At 33.4% G+C, this 13,033-nt stretch overlaps 1 protein-coding gene across 5 annotated transcripts; it reads right to left on the reverse strand.

Moving 5' to 3' along the window:
• Positions 1-371: 371 nt before the first annotated feature.
• Positions 372-12,565, reverse strand: LOC105181116 (CD109 antigen). Of its 5 annotated transcripts, none has more exons than XM_011137680.3 (28): positions 12,235-12,565; positions 10,525-10,606; positions 10,201-10,393; positions 9,843-10,067; positions 9,337-9,587; positions 9,070-9,228; positions 8,801-8,972; positions 8,526-8,717; positions 8,339-8,440; positions 8,128-8,261; positions 7,923-8,043; positions 7,487-7,630; positions 7,239-7,358; positions 7,090-7,156; positions 5,275-5,494; positions 4,273-4,390; positions 3,948-4,134; positions 3,656-3,816; positions 3,432-3,570; positions 3,105-3,223; positions 2,849-2,988; positions 2,531-2,750; positions 2,042-2,419; positions 1,766-1,915; positions 1,505-1,680; positions 1,107-1,278; positions 910-1,012; positions 372-803 (listed from the first exon to the last, which is right to left on the reverse strand). In XM_011137680.3, the coding sequence occupies exons 2-28, from the start codon at positions 10,587-10,589 to the stop codon at positions 598-600; spliced, it is 4,434 nt and encodes a 1,477-aa protein (XP_011135982.1). In that variant the 5' UTR covers positions 10,590-10,606; positions 12,235-12,565; the 3' UTR covers positions 372-597. The 5 variants fall into 5 exon arrangements, with proteins under 5 accessions (XP_011135982.1, XP_011135983.1, XP_011135986.1 ...); XM_011137681.3 differs by lacking the exon at positions 12,235-12,565 and adding an exon at positions 11,955-12,131; XM_011137684.3 differs by lacking the exon at positions 5,275-5,494 and adding an exon at positions 6,666-6,804 and having other exon boundaries at positions 373-803; positions 7,102-7,156; positions 12,235-12,563.
• Positions 12,566-13,033: the final 468 nt, after the last annotated feature.

Raw genomic sequence — 13,033 nt, forward strand, 5'->3', positions numbered from 1 at the left:
CACCAATCATAGGATCACAGCACACCACATCGTTGATTCAGGAACTTACTCTGATTAAGCAGTAAATTCTGATATTTTTTGAAAGCTAATTCTTAATTCTCGGTGATATTTTTAATCATAAATGTCATATTAGTATTGATTGTACCAGAAGTAGCGTTAGGCAGAATGTATTCACAAATAACGATGAATAATTTTGAATATGTATTTGTAATGTATATACATATATACATGTAACGTATATACATTTTAATACATTTACAAATACATATATCATTCCTTACATATTAATTTTATTTCTTAAGTCTATGAAGAAGGAAACCTACGATAGAAGAAACATTATCTTCAACTATTTTTAACAAGAAAACATTATTAAATTTTATTATAAACTTAATATTAATATTACAGAGGTAATTAAATCTTATGTTAGTTTGATTTGTGGACACTACGTAAAGAGAAATGAATCGTAGTATTTTAAATTTTGCGTAACAAACACTTTGGTCGCAATTTATACGCCTCTCGTTTATACGTCATCTCTTGTTAGATTACATAAAATACTACTATAATATAGTAAAATAATTACTCAGTATAACTGTATAACTAAACATATTTATAAAGCAAAGAATAAAACGAGAAAAGGATAAATTGTAAATATACACACATGTAAATACGAGACGCGACAGACACCGTAGCATTATCTTTTTGTTTGCCTGGTTTTGAGACACATATATCATCGCAATCTTCACCGTCGCACAAATCACATAGATTTGTCCTTATAGGCTCATAAAATACCCTTGCTCTTCTCGCTATATGTAAAATAATAATACATTTTTCAAGTTCAATATTAAAATATAATATTAATTTAAGCTAAGTATAATCTAATAAACTTTTATATATATCCTATCTACTTACATGAGTCATAATAGTCATATATAGAAACAGGGACTGGTTTCTGTTTAGCTACCTTATGCACCCTGAATGCGGACACAGTGGGACAATATTCTTGCTGCACCATCTATGATAATAAATATTCCATATATTAGTTAAAATTTACAGTAACCGATTACTATTGATTACAGTGTATAATAATGCAGAGCGTATAAGCCTACCTTATCAAAATATAAAACTACCATCGTGTCACCATATTTAGTTTCTACACGCTTCACATGTGACGATACTTCCAGACTTGGTAAAGAATCTCTGTCCACCGTAAAGCCAGAAGGTAAACTCACTTCCATAACAGCCATGTTACTCTCGTTCGTTTCTTTGGTTGGGACGAATCTGATCGCAATTGTTATTTAGATAAACAAATAATTAGCGTTACAGAATTATCTTGAGTGATTTTGAGTCGAGTCAGCGCTCTGCATTTTTGTTTTACATTTTCAAAAAATTAAACGAGATTCATACGTCTCGATGTTTTTTAGCTAACAACATGGGAGAAGCATAAATTTTATCAGCTTGATGACAATACGACAGGTAAACATCAAATATAACAACGCAAACATACCCTGAGCATATGGAGAGTTGCAAATGATTAGCATTGGAATTTTTATCTACTTGAGGATCCAAAGTAAACAATGGCCAAGCACCGGTCACGTTCAAGTTATACTGATAAGATACTTGCACTAACGCGAACCCTTTACCAGACGCCGTTATGTTGACTTGTCGAGTTTTCTTCGGTAACTGTGAGGACGTACGAATATATTAATATTTGTCTGCTCGCGACTAATGTATACGTTAATACACGTAGTAACTTGCTTCGACTTACCAGTTGCTTCTGTAATATCATGGAATTGCCGCCATTTATGTTCATATAGCCCTGACCTCCCTCGTGTTTGAACACAATCGGAACCGAACCTATGTCCCTCGATAACTTTTCGGCGAGTTTCGCCAACGCTTGAAGCCCGATTACAGTATCCTAAATGATTTAAAAAATGTATAGCATCACATTTTGAATTTTAACATCATGAATTTTAATTCATACATAGTTTACTCAACGTATATTTGATAGAAATAATTTTAAGCATTTCGATGAATAACTCACTTGCGTCGAGGCGAAGCCGCCTTCTGGATTTCTTTGCTTGATAAGCCACTTCATTACCGGAATCGTGTCGGGAAGCAAGTTACGTCTAAGATACGAGAGTAAAGCGTAAGACGTCATCTCGACATCGACAGAACGCGGTAGTTCATAGTATGGATTTTTGTCATCCTTCGGTATAGGTTTGCTCCACCATTTAAGATCTTGTTGCGTCATAGCTTTCGACTCTAAATAATTAAATGCAGAAGTTTCGAACGGATGTTTCGCTAGATTCAAAGCGTAAGCGCATAAACTCAACGCATACGTGTCGTTTAACCCCTCGATATTACGAACTATGTAGTCAACAGCCTTGTTTACTGTATTACGATATTTCTCTGTGGAATCCTGAAATAAGTAACAATTAAGTTGGATGTTCGTTGATTGTACATGAAGTAGCAATGTTTTCTTTATAATCAGAAATAATTTTAATAGTTAAGACAGAAAGATTACACTTACTTGATTTTCAAGAAAAGTGATAAGTGTATATGCCGTTAGAGCAAGCCCTTTCGCAGCTCCACCTTGCATATCGCGATGACTCACTTTTCCCACTTCAGGGAAGGAGCCATTTGCAGCTTGATTGTTAGACAACCACTCCAAGGCCTCATCTATTATCCTGTTCTCCACCATGATATATTCCGCCGCTTGCTTAAAAGATTTTGCTACGAAAGCTGTAAGCCTGGTAAACGAAATAATATTAAGTTTTAAACTAAATCTAACTAAATTGATCCGTACGTATAATTATTAAATAATACGCTGATTCTGTTATAAACGTACCATGTACTTCCATTAGGATCCGACATACCAAACGCACTGAAAGAACCGTCAGTATGTCTATAAGTCAATTCTTGTTGGTAACCAATATCCAAGTATTTTAATGCTTTACTTTGCACGGCTTGTGTTAATTGGTTTGTATTCTGAAAAAGATGTAGTTTAAATACATCGCACATATTATGTTTATATTACGAATTGCATATCATTGGAAAAAGGAGAGGAATATTAATTATTTATATATATGTATGAATTGTTGTACCTTAAGATAATTCAAAACGACGATGTTTGGTACAAAATTCAACATATTCTGCTCACCGCAACCAAACGGCATTCTTATTAAATTTGCCAGATTTGTGATACTAGGCCCCAAAATATCACCTAAATGATACAAAAGAAATATGATATTTATCTAAATGTTCTATAAAATATATAGATATGTGTTAATATGATGTATATACATATATTATGCCAAAAAATTCATTCTCTAGTTATTTTTTATCGATCAAGATTAGTTTCTTGAAAGATTCGTGGAAAACGTTAAAGCCTCTTTAAATTAAAAACGATATGAATTAAAATATATCTTTACCAACTGCAGATATGTGAATGCTTTCGGAATCTGGAACGGCGTTGTTAGGTATATCAATAGTAATATTTGTCTCCACATGATCAACATTTCTTAAATCCAGAAATACCGCTTTGTTCCTGTATTGTGTTTCTCCTTCAGCCTTGAAGTAAAATGATTTTCTGATATATTAATGTTTATAATAGCGCAACTAGAAAATTTTATATACAGAAGTTATAAATTATTACATTAACAAGCAGTTTATGTGCAACGCCATCACTAGCCGAAACAGAGCTAGCAGTCACTTTTATATCGATGTACCCCAGTTCTCTTGGAATAATCATGAACGATACACTGGAGCCAGAGTTAGCTTTCACATCTACCTTCTTCGCACGATATAACTCCAATCCTGAAAAATTAACAAACATACTTTCATCTTTGTCATATACAGATAAATCATTATTATTATCATAATAGTAAATTACTTTTTAATCGCCGTATTTTATCATCTTGTTGCAACTTTAATAATTTGGTACTTACGTGGTGCATCATTAACTTCATTAGAAACTTCTGCAAAGTCAAATTGACCCTCATTCTTTAGCAAAACTTCAGCCGTCAAATCTTTATTCATATAATTAAAGACCGCAATCTGTATCGCCACGATTTCCCCTCGCATTACTGAATATGGCAAGTCCACAGATATAAAAAATGGTCTGAACACTTTCAACTAAAAGATATATAACAAATACTAGTATCAGATCCGCTACATGATATAACATAGAATAAAATCTTGTTAATATCATGTGTATAATGATTCACAAGAAAATAGAATGGATAAGAGTCGATATAGAGAGTATATAAGAACCTTCCTAGGCTCCTCTATGAGACCCAACCCGTGCGCATCGTTCAAGGAGAATGCAGTCAACACCCATGACGTGATAGAATCTGGTACCTTTCGTCGCGTGTCAATTTGTCCAGTACGTCTGCAAACATATATACATATGTATATATATAAATATATATATATATACATACGCGAGCGTACACACATACACACACATTATATTTTTGTAACAATGCAATAAATTGAAATATTTCATTCAAGGAATTCATTAAAGATACATCCTGCCTGCTACATGACTGATACACAATAAAATGAATTCCGCTAATGAATTCCGAAAACTCACTAACGTCTCGTCGCACAGTGAAGAGAGATTATCTCATATCTGATGAAGCAATATACCATACATACATACATACATACATACATAAATACACACACACACACACACACACACACACACACACACATACATACATATATACGATAGAGGCAATGTGCGACATGTTAAATTTTTGGATTTCGTCCTTCACCATTACAGACGCACAGACGCTATTTTATACAAGTGATGTAATTAGCGAACAGTTGCAGACAGAAATCGACTGTCCATTCGTGAATGAGATCATATGATACGAAACTAAGAATTCATTTATGATTAATTGATATGCATGATATACAGAACAAGCTGTGTACTCATAATTTATATTCCTGATAAATATGAGATCATATACATTTACCTCAACTCACGCGTAATGATAACTGTACAATATAATAACTTCACATATATATTATTTACAGATGTACCAGGTGTTATTGAAATATTCAAACAAGTATAACTTAAAAACCTTGAAACAGTTAATTTTTTTGCATCCACACGTTTTCTGACATTTTCTCATTTATCTCGACGAATACACTACAGACGCACATAAAGTTCGTATCAATAAGTTTTTCGTGCACTGTGTGTATACGCGAACATATGAAGGCATGCATATATTAGAAGTATACAAGAGAGATACGAATAAATACCCTGAAGAGAAGTTTGCGAATAACCAGGTGTTTAAGATGTCATGCATTAGGAATACACGGGGCTTATTCCAAACAGGAGGTGGGATGCGAGAGAAGGCGTAAGGACCTGCCAGTGGTGGTCTTGTTGCTAATCTGTGCGTAACAGATGGACCAAGGTCTGGTCGAAGCGTGGATACCTCATGAGGCGAGCCCGTTATTCTACCATCCATAAATTCGGATCCTGCAATCCAATTCTGTATAATGTACTACACCAACCTTGACCATCATTCGAGACAAAATGCTTCAGAATTACCGCACTTCTTTTTTAATTAAATTTTTTAACCGATTATAGATATTTTCTCCATTCTTTTCATATTCGACCTTTAATGTTGTTAAAACTTAATATATTAAATCATATGTCTGTTAACGTCTGCTTAAACATTTTATTATATTATGTTTTCTCATGTATAGAGTTTATTTCGTGAATCTCTTTATATCTCTCTTATAATCTCTTTATATTTTAAATCACTCATTAACCCAAAAGCAATCGAAATGTCGATATTGATACGACATTCTTTAATTTAATTTCATATCAGTGTTTTTCAGTGTAATAATTCTGGAACATTCCGTTTACACAATCAATGTCATCGAGAGAGACTACGTAATAAATTATTCCATGTCATACTATCTATCGGAACTACGCTCTGAGAGAACAAAATTTCTTATAATTTAAAAGTTTTACAACTTATGAATATAACATTTTTAAATTTCAATATATTAGTTACTCAACAAAACAACTTTTCACTTAATTTTTTATAAAAAATCAGAAATCATGTTTTGACAATGTTGAAGGATAGCAGGTAACATTTGGAATAATCCTGATGTATAAAAAATTCAGTATAACAAATAAAGATAAATGAAAATTTGCGCTAGGCGATATCCTGTAATAGAGAAACAATATAAATTCTGCGTGTTAATAATTGCAGGAAAATATTGATTATTATATATTTATATATACATTAAAGGTTTTCCCCATCACCATAAATTATTCAACACCATATAAATTTCCCAGCAGCAAGCTCGATATTAATATTTTCATACAAGCATATACGGTATTTATGTTTGAAAATAGTATATCAGAAATGGTATATTGGTACTCAAATTCCCTCCCACGATTTCTCTCTATAAAAGACATCGTGCCATCACGAAATGTAAGATAACAAATTAAAGCTGCGTTAAAAAAAACTGTGAATAGGTATAAAATGACAATCGCATATGTTATCCATCTAATGCAATGAAAAACAAACATGTAAGTAAAAATAATCTCCAGTTTAAAAACTTTATGATAGATATATATACCGGAACGAAGATGTGTGTGCACACGTGATAATTCATTATGTCATTTGCATTACCCAGCGTCAAGCGTTTCCCAAAGCCAAGTTTCAGGGAAATTCTTGCGAACTTTGACCTTCTCGGGTGGCAATGCAGTTGGGCCTGAGGCTCCCGCAGCGGATGCAAATATCGCGCCATCCAAACTAGATCGGTAGTATACTACACACATACAAGCTTGGTTAAGAAATGTATATATCTAATCCAATTGAGAGAGATGGATCGATAGACGACACTAATTAACAAAATAAATCGGAGACAAAGTTGTTATTCTCTCATGCTATATACTGCAATATATTATAAACAAATGTAATGTAGCGATCCAATGTGCCGCAAAATCAATTTAAAGATATACTTAACGGATGTGTTATATTAGTTTTTAGTGTTTTACTGTATATAATTTAATATGTATATTAATAGTAGCATATGTATATTTGAAAAATGTACCTTTGTACTTACGTAAAGCGAAGTTCTCGTGGACGTACCCGTTTGTGAGTATTACTACGCCAGTTTTCTATCGAACACATTCGCCATCTTAATTCGATCAACGAATAACGAGAATTATAATGTAAAGTATATTGTGCAACATATTTTACTTGAAATATATCATCCGCTGTTCCTGAGCCGGGTCTCCATAAAGGACGACCGAAAAATGAGTCCGTATACGGCGAAACGTCTGCCCTGTCGTACGACTGCAACTCCTGGTACACTTGATCCTGCAAACGTAATGAGCAAATACAGTAAACATTGTTTACTATATCGAAGGAAAATTATGTCGGTATCAACTATCAATTAAATTCAGTTGTATTTTATAATGTATAATATAGCACGTGAAAATATGTACATGAGAAAGATCATTCCCAGATTTTAGCAGAATGGACCTCTGGTCAACAGCTAACAATCCAACGTAAGAATCGGGTTTTGCGGAAACCGTAATATGAACTTCATCTCCAGGCTTTGCTTCCCCAGATGTTACTTTAAGATCAACCTACAGATAAGCATGTGTAAATTATCAATCATTTTGTTAAAATATTATTTCAAGCCACACTCTCTGCTGTCGTCCATTAAATTATCATTTCAAAAGTGTCATTAATATAATATTTTATATAATTCTTCCGCAATGTGAAGAAATGCTTGTTCTGAGTTAATGTCACGTCCTTCACAAATTTATTTTTGATATTTTATCAACTGGAATACTTATGGAATATTTAACATGTCGGACACGAGATCGTAAAGAACGTCATATCAATCTGGATCAAGCAAAGCTATTGATAACTTACAAAGTTCTGAAGTGTTCCCGTTAATTCTACATCCAACGAATCTGCTATTACTTCTCCATCCAATCGTACATAATATACGATTACATGCGCAGTAGGTGCCATGACGTATGTTGCCAAAAACCTGAAACACGTTTCGTTACGTAAGATATTGCATGTGGGTAATTTCGAAACTTTTCCGATCGAACTTTTTAATCGATTATCTTACTCGAAAGATGTCGTATGTTTGTCTTGTATATATATCGATCCCGCATCTAGAATATCACCTCGACCAAGTACTTCGTAACTTATGTATTTTAACGGGGCGGTAGAGTTTACTTCGATTTCAACGTTACCGTTTACCTTAGGACATAATACATCGTGAGATCTGAGAACATTATATCGTCAGATTTAACGTAATGACAAATTAAATAATATACCATAGGTTTTTCCGTTTTTAAATTTGCTTGAATGTATTCATTACTCAAAGATGTGGCTTGATTAGTTGAAGGAAACCACTCGTGAAGATTCAAATATTGCGCCTGCGCAAATACACATACATGACCGTATATTGTATATATTTGCAAATAATATAATGTAAAAGGGCCTTATTAAAAGAAACTTTACTTCTATGTTCAAGGGGAAGGATGTGTTATCTTGTGGCTTAGGAGGATAAAAATCCAGTTGCACCATGCCATGTTCATCCAGCATACGCGTAATATGCGTGTAAGCCGATTGGTTGTATGTGTATCCATATGCTATCAAAACAGAATTTTTCGTGTCCTGCACCGGTGATCCATCGTGATACGTTAATTTCAACTGTGAAAAAAATATGACAACATATACGAATTTGAATATATTTGAATCTATTGATGTGTATAAATTATAACAAATTTGCTCACAAATGCGGTATATTTTAGTCCCGGCTTGAAATATTCTGAAGTTTTTATTAATTCCATCGTATACTTGTGTTTGTGTAGCATGATTTGTATGGAAGTATTTTGTCTTCTACCGGTTAAAGCTTCCTCCACCACAGCATCGATCATGATAGGTCTGTCATATTCGTCGGTCAGTCTATGAAATAAACGTATAATGTATTAATAGTATAATTACGTAATACATAATTATTATATATATGCAATGCCAATTTAAAAATACTTTGAAAATTTACCTCAATTCAGACTTAATATCGAAATCGACCGTAACTTTTCCATCAATCGGTACCACTTTTCTCACAGGTTGCTGGAATATCGGTTGGATAACGCCAGAAAAAATATCGGGATGAGCTGTTATCGTAGCTTCACCTTTCACTGGTTCTCCATAAGTATATCTGAATTATATGCACTTACAAATGAATATTTTCGTACGTTGAATATGTATTATTAAGATTGCACTTGTAAATAGTTTATTTTACACACACGAAGCACAAATTGCTTACTTTGCATAAATGGTTGCTACTACTTTTGATTCTTTAAAGGTTGAATGTTTCGGCGAATCAATTATCACTTCAAAGTTCGGCAAGACATATTCCGCGACTTCGAATGCCTTTTCGAAAGTTTGATCGCCCACATTGGTAACAATCTTCCAGCTGCCCAACACTGGCGACTCTGATAACTCCAATTCACTACTGAAGATCCCGTGAACCACTGATGGTCGAATCCATTGTTTGATACGATTACCATCGCCATCCTGCAGTAATTTTTTAATTAGTTATCTTGTTTTTATAGATATAGAAAGTTTCTTTTTATTTGAGACAATATTTTTTTAATTTAGACATTTTCTAGATTAGTCTAATTTATATAATTATTCTAATTATATATATAATTATTCTAATGTATATCTAAATTTATTCTAATTTTTTTCATATTTTTATTTTAATGTGTATATGCGCGTGTGTTTAAAAAAATTCAATTAATAGTTATATACATATCTAAAAATACTTACAATAATATATACATCCGTCGGCCCTACGATACTTGGCCTTAATCTCGAGTCCAATATTATGCAGCGAAACATAACTTTGTGACCAGGTTTATAAATCGCCCGATCAGTTTGTATGAAAACAGAGTGACTTTTATGTACATAGTCAATATCCTTCGACTTCTCGAAATGTATACCTGACAAACCACGCGCTGTAAGTTTGTATTTCCCTGGCGTGGTCTCACCAATCTAGCATTGCGAATGAGATAAATGTCAACAATAAATAATAAAATTGTTATATTGTTATATTTAATAACCATTTCTCTCTTTCTCTCTTTCTTTTTCTCTCTTTTTGCGGTATTTATCGAAAATCTATACGTACGTTGAATTGTAAAATTTTAGTGTAATAAGGTTCGACGACTATGGTGCGAGAAACGTTGAATATTTTTTCTATATCGAGTTCTCCGGTCAACTCGACATATATCGTTGATGGTGTCGATATACCGGCGGTACTTGCCGCAACATGATATTCTGAATCAGGGCGTACCACCTTCGGCGCAATAATAGTGTAATACCTTTATGAGAAATAAAAAATCTATTAAATCAATACTATAGTACGATCGAGGACAAAACTTTTAAATTCGAAATCATAACACACAAATGCATGTGCACACAATTAATCAAAACTGGAAAATTGAGAACTTACGGTTCCGTTGTTACATTTGAGATTATTCCTGATAGCAGTAAAATACCGAGCCATTGCCAATCCATATTCCAAGCAGAAAGATCTACAGTTTATAAAAAAAAAGATAGAAGCTCTCCGTAATAACGTAATAAAACAGAAGCTAAATTATTAAATATTAAAAAGGCTCTATTTTGATAACAAATCAGATAAAAATATAAAGGGCTTTTATGATCTAATAATATATCTTACACTGATCTAATAATATATCTTACACTGATCTAATAGTGTAATAAATCAAATTCCAATAAAAACTATCTTTCCAAAGTTCTCTTACGTCACTATTAAAATATACGTCAACAATTTTGCACAGCAACGCACACGGTTGGTGTTTTCCCCACAATTACAATATAATTGCAAGAATTCGTGATACAACAATAATAATCACTCGAAATTGTTTTCTGCGAACATATCGCGAGGACGAAAATACTGAAGATACCGGATAGATAGAATCAAACATGAAACTCAAGAATGTTCTTAAACGTCACGAGTAATTATATGCACGACACACTGTGTACACAAGTGTCAATATAATTACGTATCATGTATATAGTTTTCCTTCTTTTACGAAACGCTTATTATTACAATACCGGTTTCTCCGACATTGAATTAACAATGTATCATAATACTCGTTATAGTTATTATCATAGTTATTTTTTAACAATTTGAATAATAACCGATTAAAAAATACGCTTAGTGATAAATATTGTTGGTTATTAAGGATTCTGAACACCTCGAATGCTTGCTGAATTCTTACTCGTATCATTAGTCGGGAAATTTTCTCTCGAAATATACGAAGTACTTTTTAGCATTTTGCATTCGTATAAATAAGTCAGTATTCACGGAAATCTTCCATGTTTCATGATGAAGATTTCAGAGATAGTATAAAACAAAATAATTAATAAATTAAGTTCTTATTTATTGCGTTTCCGATACCAGTCGATTTACCGCTGCTGTCCTACAAATCGATATAAATTCGATTGATAAAATCAATTATAACTAATATTCCGGCATTGCTTAATTTCTTTCACAAAAAACAAAATATATAATATGCAGACCTATTTCAGGCTCTATTTTTATGGTCATGGTAATTTATGCGAACTATTCAACCGCAAAGTTGCACACAACAAATATGAACAAATTGATTTTTATCGTGATAAAAGTTAAAGGCATCTTCTTAATCGTCGTTTATATTATACAAGTCAACATCAAAGTCTAGTGATACTTTAATATAAACCATTACGTACGCAAGCAAATGAAAATCATGCTACAGTTAGACATATAGCTTATAGCGAAATCTCCAGCATGAAAGTATCCACACACACTAAACTACTATCCTACTTTCCATCTGTTTATCTCACGAATCGAGGAGTGAACAAATTTGTTGAACTCACCACTATATCAAGCCCAACAATCACGAATTTCAGCGCTGACTTCCGAAAGTATCGTGACCGATCCGTTGCTACGACTTTGGAACTTTCACCCTCGCGGAAGCAGGGCAATCGTCAATGTGAAAAAGAACGAAGTCAAGTTTCTCGGCTTGACTCGTTCTCACGACAGGATAACCGCGATTCTCTATTCTTAATAACAATAACGCTTCGGGAATATATCCTTTTCCGGAGATGGCAAAGAGGTCGCGTCATCGCACAAAATAATACATTCTCCATGACTCACCTAGTCAAAGAGGAAAAGCACCTTCCTCCACTATGGAAAAATCGCAAGTCAGCCAATCGTCACTTGATTGTAGTTGAAATCGGCGTCGGGTCGAACAATGCGAGAGGAACACGGGAGGGACGCTGATGATCGTGGAATCAATGAAGTAGAAAGTAACCGCACCTGCTAACGCGGCAACGGTTAAGTAAGTACTGACGGCCGCTACCAATCATGGCTGCAAGAAACCGGGCAGCGCAGGTTTCCCTTCCGCCTCTATCGTCTCTGCCATCTCCGCCGGTCACATCTTTACCGTTAGGGGAATAACGCGTTAATACACCGCTTAGATTCACAAGACCTTGCTTGCTTCAGAGAAATCCATTATCGTTAATAAATGTATCTGGTGTCTCGCATAATATATGATCTATAATCACAAGAAACATTGTGTAAAAGTATGTTCCATATTAAAAGACGTATGCGTGTTTACACAACTAAAAAAAAATTCAGTTATTGGGTCAGACAAAAAGTTCAATCTATAGTAAATGATGTCACATGTATTTTACAGAAAAGAATGATGATGATGCCAATAATGAACGATCACAAATAACGAAAACAACTACTTTCTTGATGAATAATATTTCCATGTAATAATATCAAATTTGACTTACAAATCAAACCTTGTAACTGACCTAGTCTTTCTTAGAAAGTATTTTATATAGCAAACTTTGTAGAGATTTATAAGCTAGAATTATTCTTGTTATATATAACAAAAATAACATAAAATCAAGTACAATATAAATAGAAAAAATATTTATATTCTTTA

Source organism: Harpegnathos saltator, unplaced genomic scaffold (genome assembly GCF_003227715.2).
Source record: "Harpegnathos saltator strain DR-91 unplaced genomic scaffold, Hsal_v8.6 scaffold15, whole genome shotgun sequence".
NCBI classification, from domain to species: domain Eukaryota; kingdom Metazoa; phylum Arthropoda; class Insecta; order Hymenoptera; family Formicidae; genus Harpegnathos; species Harpegnathos saltator.

What these genes read in the sequence shown, in the direction of transcription:
- LOC105181116 (XM_011137680.3), bottom strand. Translation starts at nt 10,589, where the DNA reads ATGGATTGGCAATGGCTCGGTATTTTACTGCTATCAGGAATAATCTCA. An exon ending in TCAAATGTAACAACGGAACC is followed by an intron (nt 10,394 to 10,524) that starts GTAAGTTCTCAA and finishes TTTCTCATAAAG; the next exon opens with GTATTACACTATTATTGCGC. An exon ending in CCTTCCCCTTGAACATAGAA is followed by an intron (nt 8,441 to 8,525) that starts GTAAAGTTTCTT and finishes GTATTTGCGCAG; the next exon opens with GCGCAATATTTGAATCTTCA.